General features: G+C 42.0%; 1 protein-coding gene across 5 annotated transcripts in view; it reads left to right on the top strand.

The window, feature by feature from the left end:
• The first annotated feature begins 1532 nt into the window (after window positions 1-1532).
• Window positions 1533-23521, top strand: part of DZIP1 (DAZ interacting zinc finger protein 1) — a 75098-nt gene continuing 53109 nt past the window's right edge. For all 5 annotated transcript variants that reach the window (XM_023726687.1, XM_023726689.1, XM_023726690.1 and 2 more), the window contains exons 1-3: window positions 1533-1888; window positions 19236-19320; window positions 22292-22416. In XM_023726687.1, coding sequence (XP_023582455.1) covers window positions 1571-1888; window positions 19236-19320; window positions 22292-22416 — 528 coding nt within the window. In that variant the 5' untranslated portion in view covers window positions 1533-1570. The remainder of the gene's footprint in view (window positions 1889-19235; window positions 19321-22291; window positions 22417-23521) is intronic.

Genomic DNA, 23521 nt, shown 5'->3' on the forward strand with positions numbered 1-23521 from the left:
TTTTCCTGATGCTTGGTCCAAGCAGGAACTCTCTGGTGGCTTGAGGAATGGTTGGCTTTTCCTCAGCTCATTGATCTCTGGGGTGACCGCAGGCAGTCCCCAGAAGACCCTAAGAATGAGAGACCCGAGGTCTACAGGGAGCTGCTAGAAATATTTTAGCCTCTCCAAGGAACAGAATGCAGCCCCGACACAAGTTCATAAGGTAAATACCAAAACCCATAGCTGTCGAGTCGATTTCGACTCCTAACAACCCTATAACCAGGGCCTTATAAAACTGGATGGCAAATGACAGCCCCACATATGTTTTTACCTTCAACATTTTGAAAATGTATTCTTTTGGAAAGACAAGTAAAGTATCACATATTTTGGGGAGTTCTTTTTACTTTTATCGAATTGTTATATTTAGGCTGCCAACCCACAGAGGCATAAAGGCTTCATTTTTAAAAAGTATCTTGAATATAATAAATTTAAGAAACCTGCCATCACAAGAATTAACTACAGATTTAATTTTTAAATCATATTTATTGGGGTGTAATATACAAAATGAATATGACAGATGTTTACACCCCAGTAATCACCACCACAATCAAAATATAGAACATTTCTGTTACCGCAAAAGTTCCCTCTTCCCCTTTTGCACCCAATTTCCCTTCACTCCCATTTAATTTTGAGTAGTTTTGTTGCTTTTTTTTTTTCTAAGTTGTGTGCAGAGGAAAAGGGTGAATAGATGTTTTTAATGTCAAAACTTAAGGCGAGGACAAGAATGAATGAATAACCAGAAATGGCAGCTAGGGCAGAAGTTCCCGGGGATGTAGCTCCCCACGCCTTAGGAAAATGGAGTGCCTAGCACCAAGACCTGGGAGGATAGTGCCTCAGGGAGGGGCGCCCAAGATGCACCCTCTCCAGGAGGGCGGGTGTGTCCACGCGGGCTCGTCCACCAGGTCTTCTCTGGTCCCGCAGGGCGCTGGGCGCACGCTGACCTCGCGCGAGCTGGCGCGCCCTTTGCTCCGGCTCTGGGCCGTGGACGCTGCCATAGCAACGGCCTGGACGCCCCGACCTTAGGCCGCCGCCGCCGCCCTCGGGGACCCGGTCTTCTCCCAATCCCGAGGAGTGCGGCGGCGGCGGCGGCCGGGGAGGCGACGCGGCCAGGGTAGACGAGACCGCCCCTTTCTCGGACGCAAGCAGAGGCGGCAGATTGCTTCCAGGCATGGTAAGACCGGAAGGCCCGGGATGCGGGGCGGGGGGCGGCTCCCCGCTCCCCATTGCGACCCCTCACCCCTGCTTCCCGCCTCGCTGCCTCTTCTTTCCGCAGCCTTTCCAGAAGCACGTCTACTATCCGCTCGCCGGCGGGCCGGAGAGCCCGGCTGCCCCTACCGCCCCCGTCCCCGGCGCGGCGGGCGCAGCCGGGGCAGCCGCCATGCCCTGTGTCCCCCCCGCCGCGGCTTCGGGGCCCCTGCCCTTCTTCCAGTTCCGGCCGCGGCTGGAGAGCGTGGACTGGCGGCGGCTGAGCGCCATCGACGTGGACAAGGTGGCGGGGGCCGTGGACGTCCTCACGCTGCAGGAGAACATCATGAATATCACCTTCTGCAAGCTAGAGGACGAGAAGTGTCCGCACTGCCAGTCGGGCGTGGACCCGGTGCTGCTGAAGCTCATCCGCCTGGCGCAGCTCACCATCGAGTACCTGCTGCACTCGCAGGAATTCCTCACGGCGCAGCTGCACACGCTGGAGGAGCGCCTGCGCCTGAGCCTGGCCGACTGCGAGCAGAGCAAGAAGCTGGTCGCCAAGCAGGCCGGGGAGATCAGGCTGCTCAAGGATGAGTGTAAACGCAGGAAAAAGATGATCTCCACCCAGCAGCTAATGATCGAGGCCAAAGCCAGCTATTACCAGGTAGGATTCAAAATCTCATAAAAAGAAAAGCTCATTCCCACTAGGTGGGACATTTTAGAGCCATTTCATATGTCACTACCCCTACTTCCCTCCTTTTTAAAGATTAGTACTGAACATCACAAACACCGTATTTAAGCAAAATCAGTAATTTTAACCAACAGATGACGTGGTTCATTATTTTCTCTAGATACATGGGATTAATGATTAATCTTTATTTAAGTCATCCAAATGCTGATTGTTGAAGAACCTGTTTCCTCTTTCTAATCGATGTAACGAAGTATAAACCATATACCAATTGTTGTTTAGATCAGGCCCCAAACAATCTGGAATGATTAAATTTGTGGGTTTTTTTTCTTCTCAGTTTTTATTTTGAAATATTTTCAAACGCAGAAAAGTTGCAGTAACAGTGCAAAGAACTTCCATCTACCCTTTACCTAGATTTACCAATTGTTCACGTTTGTTTTATTTTCTCTGTAGCTCTCTCTCTATTATTATTATTATTTTTGAACTATAGAACTATCTGCAAACTCCTGAATGTTTCAGTGTGTACTTACAAGAACAATATGTTCACTTACATACCAACCATATTTGTGGGTATTTTTAATTTCTGTTTTTCTGGTCTTAATCTTCAACTGTTACTGGTTAGAGCTAAAACTTAATATAAATATTACATAAATATTAAACTTAATATAAATATTGTAGTATATTGAGTTATAATAGTAATCTGTGTATATCTTTTTACTGATTAGTTGGAGGATGTGCAAAAATTATCGGAAGTGTTTCATGAAGATACCGAAGCAAGTAACAGATTGACAGGGTTGATTTCTCACCCTTATGTTCTGGTCATTTTGGCCAAATATGGCTTAAAAGGCCCCAGTGGACTTGGGTAATAATGAATGAATGGGGGAACTGTGGGGTCGGGGCACAGAAGACGGTGGGATTAATATGGCTTTGGACTCACCCAACAAGAATGTTGAGAGAAATGTACTCAAGATAAGTGAACAACTGGGAAATAGTATTATTAGAATGACTTAAAGCGTTATGGCTTTTGGTAGAAGTCAGTGAGGTATGATGTTTCGATGATACTTTACATCACTAATTGCCTATTTTCACTAATGCGTTTTAAGGCTAAATATCATTCACAAATACTGCTAAGGCAACTCTGTAAATATGTTTCCTTTACAATGAATAGAATGGATTCTATTTAAACATAAAAGTTTATCTTACTCTAGCTTTGGTAGTAATTAATGAAACGTCAAAACCTGTAACGTATGGAAATTTTGTTCATAAGCTTTTTCATTCTTTCACTTATCATAGAAGTGCCTGTTAGTAAACAAAGATTTTCACAGTTGAAGGATACAAGCATAAAAAACCAAACCCGTTGTTGCTGAGTCGACTCCAGCTGCCCCATAGGGTTTCCAAGGAGCGGCTGGTGAATTTGAACTGCCGACTTTTTGGTTAGCAGCTGAGCTCTTAACCACTGTGCCACTTGAAGGATATATAAGGGTAAATACAGTGACTCAGTTTTAGCGAACAAGTGACACCTGTCAGCTCTTGGCAATTCAGCAGTCCGAATGACAGTGTTATCTGTAAGGTGTCCTCAGGCATGACTTACAAGAGGTGGGAGTGGCCAGACAACCTCTCCATAGGTAGCCTAGTACAGGTCTGCCTCGCACTCTATTAAGTGGCTTGTCATTGTTTGCAGAGGCTTTGAGCAGTGTGAGCACTATAGGGCTACACCTCCTGAGTCACACTGCTTGGTGTGAATCCCAGCTGTCTCACTGTGTGAGTCATTTAACTTCTATACCTCAGTTTCCTCATCTGAAAAATGGGGACATTAGCAGTAGCTACCTGTTAGGGCTATTGTGAGAATTCCATGGGATAACGTGTGTAAACCATGTAGTTGCAGCGATGGCATCTGTTGTATGAATGCTGATTTATGCATGGCTTCCCCCCCATAGAGAGCTGTGACTAAAATGTGACCTTAGGAATTCTCAGACCTTGTTTAGGAGCTCACTGTCTAGTTGGGGTATAAAAAGGAAGGTCATAGGTCATGGTGCAGATGTTATAGTTATCAGTGAGTCAGGAAGGGGTGGTAAAGATTACCACTGAGAACAGTTGGCTTGTAAACTGGCTGGGGCTATTATATTCATTGTAACTCCAGTCTTCTAAGCTGGGGATATTTGGACTCTAATAAAACTTATGGGGAAGCACTTGGTTTTGTTTAAATAGTTATTTGGTTTTAGGATGAAGTCATGAATTCGTGGTTAATAGGGATCTTCTAATAACTGGGGAAGTCTGATGGCCACATGTAATGAGCTGGCTATTAAATTTTTTTTTTAACTTGAATAATACCTAAGATTAAACCCGAAACCCATTGTCATCTAGCCAATTCCAACTCATAACGACCCTGTACTATAGGACAGTAGAACTGCCCCATAGGGTTTCCAAAGAGTGGCTGGTGGATTCAAACTGCTGACCTTTTGGTTAGCAGCCGAGCTCTTTACCACCGCACCACCAGGGCTCCTACTAAGATGAGTGTGTGTTAAAGGCCAGCACTGTGCTTGCCAGTGGACAGTGACGGATTGAGACTCCTTCTAGGAAGACCTTTGGCTTACAGCGCCAGAAAACTCAGATTTCTCTCCATGCTCCAGCAACACAGGCAGATTCTGGAGTCTCTCAGTGAATTCATGGTCCTGGTTCCAGTTATTTAGCCCCTTGGAGTTGGAGATGAGGATCGAGGAGTAGGAAAAGGGTGTATTTTGCCATCAGAGGGGCAAAGGTTAATTACATAACTGATAATATGGTGGCCTAATGTTTCTGAGCTGTGATTTCTTGGGTAAAGTGGTTGCCATGGAAATGACATAAGATAACGACGTAAAGCACTTAGCCCAGGGTCATCTCCTATTAGGCACAAAGAAAATGTTGGTTTCTTTATCCACTATCCTCGGCCATTGTCTCTGAGAGGTCTCAAAAGCATCCAGATCAGAAAATGAAGGACAACCACGCAATACTGGGAATCGTGGCCTCGCCAAGTTGACACATATTTTTGGGAGACACAATTCAATCCATAACAGGGATGTATTCTACACTGTGGCCCAGTTTGTTCTGACCTAACTGGTAGTTACTAACAAGAACCTAGAAGTGTGTGAATGCTCTGCTGGGCTGGGCTGGGCTGCGCAGTTGGCGCATATGCTTCTGCCTAGGAAGGGTTTGGTTATGAGAAAGGGTTCTAGACTCTAACTGGGCTCAGATTCCATCTCTACTTCTTTCTCAACCATGAGACCCTGGCGAGTTAACTCAACCTCTCTGTGCCTCGGTTTCTAATCTGTCAAATGGGAATGAAAATCATACCTACCTTATAACAGTTGTTAGTGGATGTTAAATGAGTTAATGCACGTAAAGTGTTTAGAACAGTGCTTAGCTAGCTTTTATTGTTTTAGCTAAAACCTAGGGAGGGAAAACGTTCTGTGGTGTAACATAGATGCCAAAACTGACTTATTACTAAACGTGAACAGTCATGATGCCACCATCTTAGTTTTTCTTTCTTTTTTTCCTAAACAGCAAACACAAATTCTGGACTCTTCATTCCAAACTAGACCCTTGGGTCCCACTATCTTATCACTTTTACCTCTCAGAAATCTGGTCGTTGCTCTCATTCTCATACCACTTTTCTTTGTCTCCATTTCCCTTTCCTCAAGAAGTAACAAGAATCAGGTAGCTGATGTTGTTGTTGTTAGGTGCCTTCGAGTCGGTTCTGACTCATAGTGACCCTGTGTACAACAGAGCAAAGCACTGTCCGGTCCTGCGCCGTCTTCACAATGGTTGCTGTGCTGGAGCCCGTCGTTGCAGCTCCTGTGTCAGTCCATCTCGTCGAGGGTCGCTGATAGTAGATGCAAATAAAGGAACCTGCCTCTTGATGTCTTTTGGTTGTTGTTGTTGTATGTTCGTGGCTTAAATGTAATTAATGGCAATGTGTACAGTCTTTCTGCTCAACATTTTATTATGAAAAATTTTAAAGATAAAAGAATTATATATTGAACACTCATGTGGAGGATTTTAAAAATAAAAATAATGACTATTATGTTGTTGTTAGTTGCCATCGAGTTGGTTTTGACTCATGGCAATCCATGTGTTATAAACATAAAAAAAGTGCATATACATTGTCTCAGTTATCTACTGCTGCTATAACAGAAATACCGTAAGTAGGTGGCTTTAACAAACGCAAATTTATTTTCTCACAGTTAGGAGGCTAGAAGTTTAAATTCAAAAGAATAGAACAAGAACAGCGGCATTTGGGGGGAAGATTTAAAACATTTTAAGAAATAAAATTTCCCTCCTTCCATTGCTAGAGGAAACCTCTACTTTATACTTTGTAGGTATCCTTCCTCTGTATATTTTTATATGTTTTCTATTATTACATATATATGTTTACTAAACAATTGTTTTTTTTAAGTTCAAAAACTTTACCTGAGTATCATGGTTTTGGGCAATATTCTTTTTTTCACCTAACAGTGTATTTTTGAGATATGTATTTTGATAGGTACAGTGCCATATAATATTCCATTGTACTAGTAATATTAACTAACATCCGTATTGTTCTGAGTACTTGAAGTATATTAGCTCCTATAGTCCTCAAAATAAGCTTTTAAGATAGATTCTGTGATTCACTTACATATGAGAAAAATGAGGCACAGAGGTTATGTAAATTATTCAAGGTCACAATTATGGAATCCACATCTGAGCCACTTTATTTTATTTTATTGTGTTTCAAGTGGAAGTTTGCAATACAAATTAGTTTCCCATTCAAAATTTTATAGACAAATTGTTTTGTGACGTTAGTTGCAATCTCTGCAATGTATCAGCACTCTCCCCCTTTCCCTTTACTCCCCGGGTTCCCCATGTCCGTTTGTCCAGTTCTCCTGTCCCTTCCTGCCTTCTCATCTTTGCTTTTGGGCTGATGTTGCCTGTTTGGTCTCTTATACTTGATTGAACTAATAAGCACATTCCTCACCTGTGTTATTGTTTGTTTTATAAACAAACAAAAAACCATGCCGCCCAGTAGATTCCAACTCAGAGACCCTGTAGAACAAAGTAGAACTGCCGCATAGGGTTTCCAAGGAGGGGCTGGTGAGTTTAAACTGCTGACCTTTTGGTTAGCAGCTGAGCTCTTAATCACTGCACCACCAGGGCCCCATGTTGAGTTTTGTAGGCCTGTCTAATCTTTGGCTGAAAAGTGGACTTCGGAGTGGCTTCAGTTCTGAGTTAGCAGAGTGTCTGGAGGCCATGGTCTCCAGGGTTCCTCCAGTCTCTGTCAGACCAGTAAGTCTGGTTATTTTTTGTGAATTTAAGTTTTGTTTTACATTTTTCTCCTGCTCTGTCCGGGACCCTCTATTGTGGTCCCTGTCAGATCCGTCGGTCATGGCAGCTGGCCACCATCTTCTTCCTGGCTGAGCCCGTTTTCTTAACTATATTTCTCCTCTCGTCTTAATAAATAATTTAATTTGCTGAAGGATTTTTTTTTTCCTGTTACGAGCAATGTGCAATGACCATACCCATACATATGTACGAATTTCTTTAGAGAATAAATATAGGAGAAGGATAGCTTGGTTGTAGCACTTACTAGGAGCAATGCCAAATTGCTTTCCAGAATAGTTGTACTCCCACCTGCACTGGGTATAAATACTTTTTTATCTACATCCTTGCCAACACTTGGTATTAGCACGTTTACATTTTTGTTATTTGTATGGATATCATTGTTGTTTTAGTTTGTGTTTCTCTGATTACCAGTGAGACTGAGCATCTTGGCATGTGCTTACAGGTTAATTGGAGTGCAGTTTGAGAACTGGCCCTTCAGATGCTTTGTCTGTTCTGCAGGGCGGTCTATCTTTTGATTGACTTGCAGGAGTTCTTTAATGTTCAGGATTCTAATCTTTTGTTGGTTACAAGTGTTGTGGCACCTTTACTCTGTCTCTTAGGTTTATTTTTGGTATCTCTTGTCATACAGAAGTTTTATATTTTGATGTATCAAATTGTCTGTCTTTTCTTTTTTGGATGGGAACCCCTGAGCTCCTACCCCGAGCTTCTGACTGTATACACTCATCTATTATTCAGATAGTTAAAATAAGTATTTTTTCCCATTTTCAGACATTATAAAAAAAATACAGCCAAGAAAAAAAAGAATAAAGTTAGAATCATCTATATGTCTGCCATCCTTACTTAACCAAAAAACCCAAATCCATTGCTGTCAAGTCGATTCTGACTCATAGCAACCCTGTAGGACAGACTAGAACTGCCCCATAAGGTTTCCAAGCCTGTAATCTTTATGGAAGCAGACTGCCACATCTTTCTCCTGCAGAGTGGCTAGTGGGTTTTAACTGCTGACCTTTTGGTTAGCAGCTGAACATGTAGCCACTGCGCCCCAGGCCTCCTTTTTCTGAATTAACATCATAGGATATTTGTTTCCAGGCCTTCTGTTTGTAATTAAAAAAAAAAAAAATCACTGTATCGCTTTTTGAAAAATGATAAATTTTCATTCTAAAGACAGGCAACAATAGAAAGATTAATTTAAAAAGAAGTTTTAAGTCAGACACTCCAGATATTACTATTGTTAATAATACATGAACAGCATTCCAGATAATTTTTAATGCATACATATAAGTCAAAAAGTGAATAGATGGATAGAGCAGAGTACTTTAATAAAACTGGGATCACAACATGGATAGCATTCTTAAAAAATTGTTTTACTTAATTTTAATTTTGCTTGTATTTACTAGGAAGTTTAATTTCACTTGAACTTAATAGAAGAAAAGAAACTGAAACAAAACTGAAAATGTGGTAAAATATATGTTTCTTTACTCTAAAGGGTGTTATTTCCTAAAAGATCTCTCTAATATTTAAAAAGAGAAATAAAGATTATTTAAAACATGTGAGGAACAGACACTTCACTAAAGAAGACATTCAGGTGGCTAACAAACACAAGAAGAGATGCCCGTGATCATTAGCCATTAGAGAGATGCAAATCAAAACTACAATGAGATAGCATCTCACACCTGCAAAAAATGGCACTGATCAAAAAAACAAAACAACAAGTGCCGGTGAGGTTGTGGGAAGATTAGAACTCTTATATACTGCTGGTGGGATTGTAAAATGGTACAACCACTGTGGAAAACGGTATGGTGCTTCCTCAAAATGCTAGAAATAGAAATACCGTATGATCCAGCAATCCCATTCCTAGGTATATAGCCTAGAGAAAAAAGACCAGTAACACGAACAGGCATATGCACACCCGTGTTCATTGAAGCATTATTCACAGTAGCAAAAAGATGGAAACAACCTCTGTGTCCATGAATGGATGAATGGACAAACAAAATATGGTATATACATACAGTGGAATCGTCCTCAATGATAAATAATAATGGTGGATCTGCGGAACATATTATAACGGATGAATCTGAAGGACGTTATGCTGAGTGAAATAAATCAGTCACAAAAAGATAAATATTGTATGCTACCACTTTTATAAAAAGTCACACAGAAAGCAGAATTCTTTGATGGTTACCAGGGATGGGAGAGGGAGGAAGGGAGAATCACTTACTAGGTAGTAGACGTGTTAATTCTAGTGAAGAGAAAGGCAGTACACAAAATGGGGGAAGTCAACACAGCCTGACCAAGGTAAGTGAAGACACTGAGAGGTACGCAAGAATAAAGGACAACTACAGTAAACTTGCTCTCAAATGTCAAGTAGCTAAAGCAAAAGGAAGAAATGATGAAGTAAAAGAGCTGAACAGAAGATTTCAAAGGGTGGATCAAGAAGACAAAGTATTATAATGACACGTGCAAAGACCTGGAGATAGAAAACCAAAAGGGAAGAACACGCTTGGCATTTCTCAAGCTAAAAGAACTGAAGAAAAAATTCAAGCCTCGAGTTGCAATGTTGGGGGATTCTACAGGGAAAGTATTAAATGACACAGGAAGCATCAAAAGAAGCTGGAAGGAAAACAGAGTCACATACCAAAAAGAATTGGTTGACGTTTCAACCATTTCAGGAGGTAGCATATGATCAGGAACTCATGGTACTGAAGGAAGAAATCCAAGCTGCACTGAAGGCGTTGGTGAAAAACAAGGCTCCAGGAATTGATGGAATACCAGTTGAGATATTTCAACAAACGGATGCAGCACTGGAAGTGCTTATTTGTCTGTGCTAAGAAATTTGGAAGACAGCTACCTGGCCAACCGACTGAAGAGATCCGTATTTATGCCTTTTCTCAAGAAAAATGATCCAACTTAATGCAGAAATTATCCAACAATATCATTAATGTCATACACAAGTAGAATTTTGCTGAAGATCATTCAAAAGCGGCTGCAGCAGTATATCAACAGAGAACTGCCAGAAATTCAAGCTGGATTCAGAAGAGGATGTGGAACCAGTGATATCATTGCTGATGTCAGATGGATCCTGGCTGAAAGCAGGGAATACCAGAAAGATGTCTACCTGTGTTTTATTGACTATGCAAAGGCAGTCGACTATGTGGACCATGACAAATTATGGATAACATTGCGAATAATGGGAATTCCAGAACACTTAACTGTGCTCATGAGGAACCTGTACATAAATCAAAAAGCAGTTGTTCGAACAGACCAAGGGGATACTGCATGGTGTAAAGTCAGGAAAGGTGTGCGTGAGGGTTGTATCCTTTCACCATACCTGTTCAATCTGTATGCTGAGCAAGTAATCTGAGAAGCTGGACTATATGAAGACAAATGGGGCATCAGGATTGAAGGAAGATGACACAACCTTGCTTGCTGCAAGTGAAGAGGACGTGAAACACTTACTGATGAAGATCAAAGACCACAGCCTTCGGTATGGATTACATCTCAACATAAAGAAAACAAAAATCCTCACAACTGGACCAATAAGCAACATCGTGATAAACGGAGATAAGATTGAAGTTGTCAAGAATTTCGTTTTACTTGGATCCACAATCAACAGCCATGGAAGTAGCAGTCAAGAAATCAAAAGATGCATTGTATTGGGCAGATCTGCTGCAAAAGACCTCTTTAAAGTGTTGAAAAGCAAAGATGTCACTTTGAAGACTAAGGTGCGCCTGACCCTAGCCATGGTATTTTCAGTCGCCTCATATGCATGCAAAAGTTGGACGATGAATCTGGAAGACTAAAGAAGAATTGACACCTTTGAATTCTGGTGTTGGTGAAGAATATGAAATATACCATGGACTGCCAAAAGAACAAACAAATCTGTCTCTGAAGAAGTACAGCCAGAACGCCCCTTACAAGCAAGGATGGCAAGACTACTTCTCACATATTTTGGACATGCTATCAGAAGGGATCAGTCACTGGAGAAGGCTATCATGCGTGGTAAAGTAGAGCGTCATTGAAAAAGAGGAAGACCCTCAACGAGGTGGATTGGCACAGTGGTGCCACAGTATTAATAACAAAGATTGTGAGGATGGTGCAGGCCTGGGCAGTGTTTCGTTCTGTTGTACACGGGGTTGCTATGAGTCAGAATCGACTTGACGGCACCTGACAACAACACAGTAAATGCAATAACGTACAATTCTCTGACAACAGTAATAACAACCAAACATTTTGTGGGTGGTTACATAGGTAGATATGTAGATGCCACAGTAGGGGAGTACATGCATGTGCATATATAGATATAGTTGTGGGCATTTGTACATACACATTTGTATGTGCTGCATATATATTCATTTATATAATAGAGCACATGGGGGCACAGTTACAGAAACTTCTTAGACGTATCCAGACACCTCGTGGGACTGAGTTACTGGGCTTGAAGACTCAGGGCCATAGTCTCAAGGGACATTAGGTCAATTGACATGACATAGTTCATAAAGATAATGTACTACATCCTAGTTTGATGAGTAGCGTCTGGGATCTTAAAAGCTTGAGAATGGCCACATAAGATATAACTATTGATCTCTTCCATCTAGAGCAACGGAAAGTGAAGGAAACCAGATATTCAAGGAAGTAATTAGTCCACAGAACTAATGGCCCGTAGGAACCACAGCCTCCTCTAGCCTGAGACCAGAAGAACTAGATGGTGTCCGGCTACTACCGACTGCTCTGACCAGGAACAGGAGAGAAGGTCCTGGTTAGAATGGGAGAAAAACGTAGAAAAAAATTGAAATTCATAAAAAAGACCAGACTTACTGGACTGACAGAGACTACAGGAACCCCAGAGACTGTCTCCTTAAGACACCCTTTTAACCTAGAACTGAAGCCATTCCCAGAGGTTAACTTTCAGCCAAACAATAGATTGGCTTATAAAATAAACAGTAACACTTGTGAGGAATGTGCTCCTTAGAACAATCAACTGTATGAGACCAAATGTGCAACATTTGCCCAAAAGCAAAGATGAGAAGACAAGGAGGGGCAGGGAAACTGGAGGGATGGAAACAGGGAGGGCAGGGTGGAAATGGGGAGAGTGCTGACACGTTGCGGAGATAGCAACCAATGTCACAGAACAATTTATGTATGAATTGTTGAGTGGCAAGCTAATTTGCTGTGCAAACTTTCACCTAAAACACAATAAAATGTTCAAAAAAAATTGAGGTTGGTACCCATGTGTTTTTAAAATTTTAAATTTTATTTATGTGTCTCAAGTACAGACCATAGCCATTAAATTCTTGCTTTAAAGAAGGAGTCAGAAAACTGTGACTCACTAACCAAATTTGGCCTGCTACTTTTTTTTTTTTAAATAAAGTTTTATTGGAACACAGCCATGCTTATTTGTTTATGGAGTGTCTAAGGCTGCTTTTGTGCTACAGTGGCGGAGTTGAGTACTTGAGATGGATGTGTTATGTTAGGCAAAGCTGACATACTCTCTGGTCTTTTGCAGAAAATATTTATTGTCTGGCCTTTTGCAGAAAATATTTGCCGGTCCCTGCATTCAAGCATTTAGCCCTTGAAGCTGTCTCGCAACTCCCTTGTCCCTCCCAGTTTTGAGAGTTACACTTTCTGCATTTGTAACTTTCACATTCTCGTATCCAACCTTAATTTCTCTTTTTTTTTTTTATTGATTCTGTATTTATGTGCAAAAGCTCTTTTGCCTCAATGTCTCTGTTCCTGAGTTTTTTATTTTGATTAATCTTTTAATTAATAGGATTGTCAAACTGGTTTTTCCTCCCCAGAGGGCTGGTGATTACTGAATTCCCTCAACCTTTCAAGTTTGAAAGACATTTTGGCTGGGTAGAATATTCTTTAGGTCACACTTTGCCTCTGAACTTTGTAAACATGGTTCCTTTGTCGACTGGCAGTAAACGTTGCTGTAGAGAAGTTTGAGGCTGGCCCAGTTGTTGTTGTTTGGTGAGTGATTTTCTTTCTCTGCCTGCATAGCTGAAGAATTCTTCCTACTTGAAGTCCAGTAGCTTAGTAGGGTATATCTTGGTGTTGAGCATTCTGAATCAGTGTTTTCCTCGAACTCAGTAAACTCTTTTAATCTGCAGATTTGGCTTTAACTTCATTTTAGGACAATTCTATTACATCTTTGAATATAGCTTGTTTAATTTTGGGGTTCTGTGCTTCTGGGAATCTAAAATTATCTTTTTGTTAGATTGTCTTTGTAAACAGTTCTTCATTTCTGTCAGTTTCTTTCTAATTGCTTTAATTTCTACCCCTTTCATCTCCACTCTTAGTCCTTCCTTTAGTGAGTAGTTCTGTTTTCTAGTGTCAGTTTTATTCCTTGTTTGGTTTTCTACCCCCTCATTTGGTTATTTGTTCTGTGATGATGGTTTGGTTCTTATTTTGGGTTTTGTATTTTTTCGTCTTATCCTAGTTTTTATTTATTTATTTTTCTTTAGTCATTGTCTTTTTATAGAGTGCATATTCTTATGTTCTTTGGTGTGAATGGAAACCCTGGTGCTGACCAAAAGGTCAGCAGTTCGAATCCACCAGGCGCTTCTTGGAAGCCGTATGAGTCAGTTCTACTCTATCCTCTAGGGTCTCTATGAGTCAGAATTGACTCAACGGCAACAGCTTTGGGTTTTTTTTTTTTTTTTTTTTCGGTATGAATGAAGAGATTTTGAAGAATTTTTGGTTTATATTTCCCTTTACACTGGAAGTGCTCGCTTGTCTATGCCAAGAAATTTGTAAGACAGCTACCTGGCCAACCTACTGGAAGACATCCATATCTATGCCTGTTCCAAAGAACGGCCATCCAGCCGAATGCAGAAATTATCGAGCAATGTCATTAATATCACACAAAAGTAAAATTTTGCTGAAGGTCATTCTAAAGCAGTTGCAGCAGTATATCAACAGGGAACTGCCAGAAATTCAAGCTAGGTTAAGAAGAGGACATGGAAACAGGGATATCATTGCTGATGTCGGATGGGTCCTGACTGAAAGCAGAGAATACCAGAAAGATGTTTACCTGTGTTTTGTTGCCTGTGCAAAAGCATTTGACTGTGTGGCTCATAACAAATCTGTCTTGGAAGAAGTACAGCCAGGAAGCTTCTGAGAAGCGAGGATGACGAGGCTTCATCTCGCATACTTTGAACATGTTATCAGGAGGGACCAGTCCCTGGAGAAGGACATCAAGCTTGGTAGAGGGTTGGCAAAAAAAGAGGAAGACCCTCAACAAAGTGGATTGACACAGTGGTTGCAACAATGGGCTTAAGCATAACAATGGTCAAGAGGATGGCACAGGACTGGGCAGTGTTTCGTTCTGTTGTACATAGGGTTGCTATGAGTCAGAACCGCCACAATGACACCTAACAACTTCCTCCCTCAGATAGGAATCTTTATCTTTGCAGGCCAAATTTCTTTCCTTCTCCCTTTCTTTCTTCCTCTCCCCCACCTCTGATGGAGATGGTATGTTCCGTCCTTTTCATCTTACCATGCCATTTTTTTCATCTTATTCAAGCTTTGACAGCCCTGTGAAGAGATTGTGTTTGTTTTGATATATGGGGGTGATTTCTGGACTCTGAGTTACAGTGTCAAGTCTGGATAGCCCATGTCCCTGTTTTTGTAGCCTTGAGGGGATGGAGGGTTGGGAGAGCCACGCGTATGAGCAGACAGTATTGTTAGAGTACCTTCTGACCGTGTGTGAACATTGTGTACTAGTGTTTCCTCCGTCTGACTCAGGGTGGGCATGTAGGGTGAGGGAGGAATGACTCTCTCAGCCTTTCCTTCCTCCTGTGCTGTGTGGAGCCCAAACCCTGCAGTTACGCCAGAGTCAGTACAGGGAATCACCCAAATGACTGTACAGTGGACACAGCAGTTAAGAGCAGAGAATGCTGAAAATATACTTTAAAGATTCTCTGAAATGTAATGGTAATAAATATGCCATAATTGGTAGTTTTCTGGATACCAGAGCCTGAAGTCCAGTTACAATGAGCCTGATTAAGAGTAAGACAATACAGAACAGCAAAAGACTAAATAAATGGGACCTCATAAAAATTGAAAACTTTTGTTCATCATAAGACATTACCAAAAAAGTAAAAAGACAAGTTACCAACTGGGAGAATATCATTGGAAACTGTATATCCAATAAGAATCTAATAACCAAAATATAGATAAAACTTTGACAACTTAACAAAGAGACAACTCATCCAAAAAAACGGGCAAAGGACTGGAATAGATACTTCACCAAAAAGGACATTCAGGTGACCACTGTCTTAGGCTGGGTTCTCTAGAGAAGCAAAACCAGTAAAGCATATAAATATATATGCAGAGAGAGATTTATATCAAAGAAATCAAGGCTGGAACGTCCCAAGTCCTTGGATCAGGATAAAGGCTTCCCCTGATTCACAGAGCCACAGGGGCCTGCAAACCCAAGATTGGCAGGTTGGAAAGAAGGGCTCTTGGTCACAGGCTGTGAAGATCGATGAATCCCAAGATCGGCAGGCAAGACTGCAAGGCTTCTCTGGTTTCATGTAGCTGCGGGGGCTGGCGAACCCAAGAGCAGTAGGTTGGAGAGCAGGGCTTTTGCTCACAGGCTGTGAAGATTGATGAATCTCAAGATTGGCAGGCAAGACTGCAGGTAAGCTGCTAGCTCAAGTCCCAAGAACTAGAGGTCAGAAGAACAGGAACCAGCTGCAGGATCCAGAGTAGGCAAAAGCCAGAACATCCACTTATATTCACATGCAGGCCACATGCCCAAGGAAACTTCCTTTCAACTGATTGGCTACTCACAGCAGATCCCATCATGGGGGTGATCACATATCAGATCTCAGCAGGGAAGTGATCACAACATTATACAACTGCCAAAACACTGAGAATCGTGGCCCAGCCAAGCTGACACACAGTCTTAACCATTACAACCACCAAACACATGAAAGGATGCTCAGCATCATCAGCCATCAGAGAGAGATGCAAATCAAAACCACAGTGAGCTACCATTTCACTCCCACTAGGATGGCTAAGATAAAAAACAAAACAAAACAAAATAACAGATGTTGATGAAAATGTGGGGAAATTGGAACCCTTACCCATTGCTGATGGGAATGCAAAATGGTACAACTGTTATGGAAAAGAGTGGCAGTTCCTCATAAAACTAAAAACAGAACTATCATGTGACCCAGCAATTCCACTCCTAGGAATATACCCAAGGGACTTGAATGCATCAATACAAACAGACATATGTACACTAGTGTTCACTGCAACATTGTTCACAATAGCCGATAGGTGGAAACAACCTAAATGCCCATCAGCAGATGAATGGATAAACAAAATGTGGTACATATATACAATGGAATACTACTCAGCCAGTAAGAGAAATGAAATTTTGATACATGACACAGCGTGGATGGAGCTTGAAGACATCATGAAGAGTGAAATAAGTCAATCACAAAAGGGCAAATATTGTATGACCTCACTTATAGAAAAAGACAAGAACAGGCAAATATATAGAGACCAAAGTTTATTAGTGATTACCAGGGACAGGAGGGAGGGGAAAAGGGGGGCTTATTGCTATGGAGCACTGAGGTTTGGTTTACATTGATCGGAAAATCATTGATTAAGGGTAGGATTGCACAGCCAGTTAATGAAATTGCTGTCAATAAGTTCTACACCTGTAAAAAGTTGAATTGGCAAAAGTTGTATGATAGATATATTTATAACAATGACAACAAAAAGAGCAGCTGCTGAGCCTGGTTATATATAACCAAACATCTCATGGGATTTGGTTTCTTGGTTTGGAGGTTTAGGGGCATAGTTTCATGGTACATCCCAGTTAATTGGCCTAATATCCTGTTTAGTGCTTCTGTTCTACCTCCTAGTTCATTGCATAGTGCCTGGGGTCTTAAAAGCTTGCAGGTGGCCTTCTGAGGGCACGACAATTGGTCTCTATTCTCCTGGAGCAACAGAAAGAAGGAGAGTCAGGATTAGGAGGAGGATATGGAATACAGAATGTGTGGCTAATTTCCTTTGTGAACAGTGGCCTCTTTTGCCATGAGACCAGAAGAACTGGATGGTGCCCAGCTACCATTACTGAACATTTTGATTAAAGATTCTATAGAAGAATCCTGATCAAAAGGGGGAAAATGCAGAACAGAATTTCAAATGCTCATGGACTCCAGACTTTCTAGAGGTATAGAGGCTGGATGAACCCTGAAACTATTGCCTTGAGATAGTCTTTAAATAAAATATCCCCTGAAGTCTTCTTAAAACCAAACAATAGTGTAGCTTAACTAGTAAAGAATGTCTTCCTTGAGTATTATGCTCCTTTAAGATCTACCTATATGGGATCAAACTGATAACAGCAACCCGTAAGATAGGAAATGTAGGGGGCAGTGAGTTTATGTTAATTGGGGAGGAGCAGTTTGGAAAAAAGGTGAGAATGGTTGCACAACGTGAAGTGTGTAATACATGCCACTGAATAGTACATGTAGAAGTTGTTGAATTGGTGTACATTCTCCTGTGTATATTCTGAACAACGGCAAAAAAAAATTAAAAAGAGTGACGCAGTACAGTGACTAGAAGAACTTGTTACATGACACAAGAGGAATGCAAGCAGTAACCTCCAATCTGCGGGACTTATGTTTGGTTCCTTTAGCAAAAGGATTACAAGGGAAAAAAGAGACGGGGGAAACCTATAGACTAGGAGAGAGTTAAGACATAACAACAGCCAGTTGTCAGATATGGGCCTTTTCTGGATCTTCATTCAAACATATTTGCTGAGGCAATGTTGGAAATATTGGGGAAAAAAATAAACAATGACTGGATATTTGTTGAGATTAAGAAATTGATTTTCATATTTAAAGGGTGGAATAATGGTATTATGGTCATGTTAGAAGAAAGTCCTTATCTTCTAGAGGTACGTCCTGAAACACTTATAAATGAAATCTATAATACCCAGGATTTCCTTCAGAGTAACCCAGAGGTGGGGTTATAGATAAAACAAGTTGGATTTGGCTTAGAATTTGAGTTACTGTTAAAATGGAAAAATACAGATACTGGTGGAATTGATTAATGTTTTTCTGCGCTGTCAAGTAGATTCTGACTCATAGTGACCCCACATGACAGAATAGAACTGCCCCGTAGGGTTTCCTACAAAAGCAGATCACCAGGTGTTTTCTTCCATGGAGCCCCCAGGTGGGTTCAGACCACCGACCTTTCGGCTAGCCGCCGAGCGCTTAATCATTGTGCCACCAGGACTCCAGACATGCATTCAGTTATTTACTAATGCTAACATCTGGGGATATAATGATGAATAAGACGGAGTCCCTGCTCTCAGCAAGCTGACATTCTGGAACCTGGAGGGATTTACAGAGGAGGACAGTAAACAAACATGAACACATTAATGGGGGATACGTGCAATGCTGAAAATAAAACAATGTCATGTGACAGTGAGTGGTGGGAGGGTCATCAGGGAGGAGCATATCGAGGACATGCCACTCATCCTCAGAGCAGAAGGCGCTCAGTGTGTACTTGTGGAGTTTAAGCCGACATCTTGAACGTCAAGGAGGAGCCAGGCCGGTGAAGACCTGGTCAGATTCAGATAGGGAAACAGCTCATGCAAATGCCCTGTGGTAGGAGCGAACTTGGCATGCTGGAGGGGCAGAAAGAAGGTTTAGTGAGGTTGGAGTGTTATAAGGAAGTTGGTGACAGGGTGGGGACTGTCAGGCGACAGGGGTTCCAGAAAGCACAGTGCTGTGCTCCTGTCAGAAGGTAGTGTTTATTACCTTGTATTGAGTTTGGGAAGAATGCCCTGGTTTTATATTTGTTTTTTTCAGTCAGCCTATTGCTTATTAGTATGGTGTATTTTGGCAGGGGAGGCCTCCAGAGATGGTGAGTCAGTACCTGAATTTAAGTTGAAACCAGGCAGAGGAAGACTTAACGCATCTGTTGTTCTCCCCATTTTCAGTGCCATTTTTGTGACAAGGCTTTTATGAACCAAGCTTTTCTACAAAGTCATATTCAGCGCCGCCATCCTGAAGATTCTCACCTTGGTAAGTGATGAGCTGTATTTCAAAAAATTGTTGTTTTTTTTTTATTGATATCTTTATCTTTTTAAAATGAAGCACAGTCCAGTGCATTTCTCGAACCTGTTTAAAGAAGGTGGCATGCTGCTTGTTCATTCATCAAGTAAATGTGGAGCCCTACTATGTACCATACACTGTACTACGGGCAAGGGACACAGCAGCAAACAAAACTGACAAAGTCCTGCTCTCTGGAGTTTTACATGCTAGTAGGAAGGATGGAGGAGGCTCACTTAAAGAATTAAATGAATAATTCTTCCCAACTTGTGGAAAACGCAGTGAAGCAGGGGAAGGGGATGGAGAGGGACTCGAGGTGGTCAGCCAAGGCGTCTCTGAGAAGGTGATATTTGGTCAGAGACCTGAGTGATTAGGTGGTCCCAAACCCATTGCCATCAAGTTGATTCTGACTCATAGCTACCCTATAAGACAGACTAGAACTTCCCCATAGGGTTTCCAAGGAGCACCTGGTAGATTTGAACTGCCAACCTTTTGCTTAGCAGCCAAGCTCTTAACCACTATGCCACCAAGGCTCTAGACAGTCCCAGCCTTGTGAAAATGTGGGGAAAGAATATCCCAGCCAAGGAGGACAGTAATTGTAAGGACTGTGTGGGGAGAGGCATACTTGTTGAGTATGTGTAGTTGAGGAAGAGGAAGATTGGTGGAGCAGCGTGAACACTGTGGTTGTGTGTGATGAGGTTGGAGGGATAGGGACCAGATCACATAGGGTCTTACAGGCCCCGGACAAGAATGTAGATGCTTTTATAAGTGTAATAGGAATCCACTAGACTGAAGACTAGATGGTAGGGGCAACAGTGGAAGGAGATGGGGGAGTGAGGAGGCTTCCCCAGTCATCTAGGCAAGAGAAGATGGCAGCCTGGGCCAGGTGGAACCAGGGAGGATGGAGAGAAGTGGAGATGTGGAGGATATGCTGCAGACACAGAGCTCACAGAGATGTGACTCAGCATGAGAGGAAGAGATGAAACACAGGCAAGCCTGGGTTTTTGTCCTATACGTTTGGGGAGAATGGAGGTAATATTTACTGAGATAGGGTGGGAAGCAGATTGGGGGCATGGAGGAGAAGCAGAATCCAGAGTTTGTTCTGGCGGTGCGTCAGTTTGAGTCAAACATACAATAGATTTGTAGGTGGAGGTGTTAGACACTTAGAGCTCAGGGTAGAAGCCCAGGCTGAACATCCACATTTAGAGTCGTTGGAGTAAAGGTGAGGTGGATGGAATCACCTAGATAGCGAAGGGAAGGTAGTTGAGGACCAGCCCCGAGGCCCTTCAACGCTTGGAACTCAGGAGGAGCGGTGGAGAAGGGTAAGAAATAGCAGTTAGCAAGGGAAACTGGGACCATGTGCTGTCATGGAAACCAAGGGAAAAGCCATGTTTCAAGAGTGAGGCAACGGTCAGTTGTATCGAATATTTCTGAGGCACAGGGTAAGATGAAGACCAACAGTTGACCATTGGGTTTGTCAGGATAGTTGTTGGTGACTCTAATCTGGCAGCTTCAGTGGGTTGATGGGGACAAAAGCCCAATAAAAGTGAGCTGAGCTGAGCTGAGAATCTAGTGAGAAAGTGGTCATATCAGACGTAGACATTTAGTTCAGTAACTTTTGTTGGGAAGCATGGCAGAGACCCAAGCCATCATTTGGAGGGAGATGTGGGACCCAGTGACATCGTTTGCTTTGTTTTATGTGGGAGATATTAAAGACTCGTTGGTGTACTGATGGGAATTAACCAGGATACAGAAGCAGACATTGAAGAAGCGAGAGAGGAAGGGATTTCTGTATCATACTTGGGAACCAGATTTCCTCCTATTTAACTATTCTCAAAATGCAAGGTCTGTTTTTTCATAAGAAGATCCAAGCTTTCTTCAGATTGCCTAGTAACCCACAGAAATTCTAATTATGCTCTTAATTGTGGTGAAGTCTCTAGATGTGTGTACTTCTTGCTTATTGCCCAGTGCCTGCTTTCCCCTCTGTTTTGGGCCAGTCTCTTTCCATTCCTGCCCATTTCAGGTAAATAGACTTATTTAGAAAATAGCTAAGCTTGGTATACTTATAAGCCATGGACCAGTGACACAGTTGAGCAATATATTGGAAAACTTAGGAAGATGAAATATTTTAATTAACCTAACATTCTTCAGTGTGAAACTGACCTTCTTTCTCTTCTGTTTCAGTATCTTATTCTGTCTCATACTCATTTCAGAGAACATTTCAGTCTCTGAAATGAGTATTATTTCTTCAGGTCATCTTTGAGATTCTGACTTTCTACTTTGGTTTCCATACCTTTCATGTCTACACTCACAGACACATGTATATCCATTCAGTCATGTGTACATCTGCATGTAAGTACATGTACATAAGTATTTTTCTCTTCACTTGTTGCTTCCTTTTACAACTTTTCAGTACCTTGGTCTTGCCCTAGGTAGCGTTTTGAATGCTAGCCCTTTGCCTGTCTTAGCAGGGTTCACTGACAGGGTTCCCAGCACAGCTCGGTGGGAACCAGAAGGATGGTCACCACAGGGATTTCAACATGGCGGTACTTGCAGTGGAAGCTGTTGCTTCTCTTCTCTGATTGAGACAGCCATCTCTAAGAAGAGGGCAGACTGCCACTGTGTCCAGGCAGCCACGATTATCCCTTGTCACCATTATTGCTCCCAGAACGGGGCTCTATCACACTGTCTCCGTAGGGATAATCCAACCTCAATACCGTGGCTGAAAGAATCTCCTAAAAAATAATCCAATGCCCAATGATAGGCAGGGCCCCCAATAAACATTACAGAGTAAAAGTCGGCTCGTGTGGCATGAAAAGAAAGTGGCTAATAGCCCAAGTCAGAGCAGTTTCCTTTCTCTTATCAATAGAACCGTACCCCATTAAGGTTTCAGATAATGTTGCATGAGAAATGGTGTTGTAACAAGATATTTCCGTTGCAACAGAGTATAAGAAAAAGGCTCAGACCGATAAGCTCCAGGGTGAGATCGACATATTGAAGGAGCAGCTGCAGCTCACCAAGTCCCAGCTGGAGGCAGCCCAGCATGCCCAGGCAGTCAGACTCTCTAAGGTATGGTGCCAAATCCTGGACCTGTGCTACGGTCCATTCTCGTTACTCGTGGTAGTTATGTTGTATAAAAGGAGCGCAGGTGGCACAAATGCTTAAGTGCTCGGTTGCCACCCAAAAGATTGGTGTTTCAAACCCACCCAGTGGCTCTGCAGGAGAAAAACCTGGCAGTCTGCTCCCATAAAGATTACAGCCTAGGAAACCCCATGGGGCAGTTCTCCTCTGTCACATGGGTTCGCTAAGAGCTGAAAATCAGCTGGACGGCACCCAACAACATATTGTATAAAATCCCTGAAAACATTGTTAATGGATACGAACCAACCTGTGCATCTGGCAGCTCAAAGTTTTCACCGCGAACATCTGCGAAAGCACTGCAGATAGTGATTTCGGGGTTACAGATACATTTTAGCAAGGAGGCAAACTTGGAAATTGCAGAATTTGTGAATCCTGAGGACCTACTGTGTTGTAATTTCAGTGATCTGTATGTGGTTAAACTGTGGCATGGACTCTAATAAACAGAGGACACTTTGGGGTTTGTGGAGCTCAACAAAATGTAACTATACTGCCAGGCGACTCTTCAGTATCTTAACCAGCCAGGCACATCACTGGAAATACGGTTCTACTCTGTTTTTGAAGGTTTAAAATGTAATAGTGCAGTTTACTTCAATGATGCAAAAGGATATGTTGCTATCAAAAAACTTTTACCTGAACTGCCTTGCCTACAGAGAGAATGTCACAACAAACTTGGTTCTTCATCGCAGCCCCTGCCGGCCACTGCAGATGTCCACTTCTTTGCTCACTTGTCGCTTCGATGTTCCTCACGTTTATAAGTTAGCTGCTTTTCCATCTCAGAATTCCTCTCCTGGCCCTGAGATACCTCAGCACGGAAGTACCTTTCCATTTTTTATATTCTCCAGATAGCACTTGCTTGCTTTTTTTTTTTTTGAATAGTTTTAGGTGAAAGTTTGCAGTGCAAATTAGTTTCTCATTCAAAAATTTATATACAGATTGTTTTGTGACATTGGTTGCAATCCCCACAACCTGTCAGCATTCTCCCTGTGCTTTTTTTTTAAGTCGATGTAATTCACATGCCATAAAATCCACCTTT

The sequence above is a fragment of the Trichechus manatus genome, unplaced genomic scaffold (assembly GCF_000243295.1).
Source record: "Trichechus manatus latirostris isolate Lorelei unplaced genomic scaffold, TriManLat1.0 scaffold00013, whole genome shotgun sequence".
In the NCBI taxonomy this organism is placed as follows: Eukaryota; Metazoa; Chordata; class Mammalia; order Sirenia; family Trichechidae; genus Trichechus; species Trichechus manatus.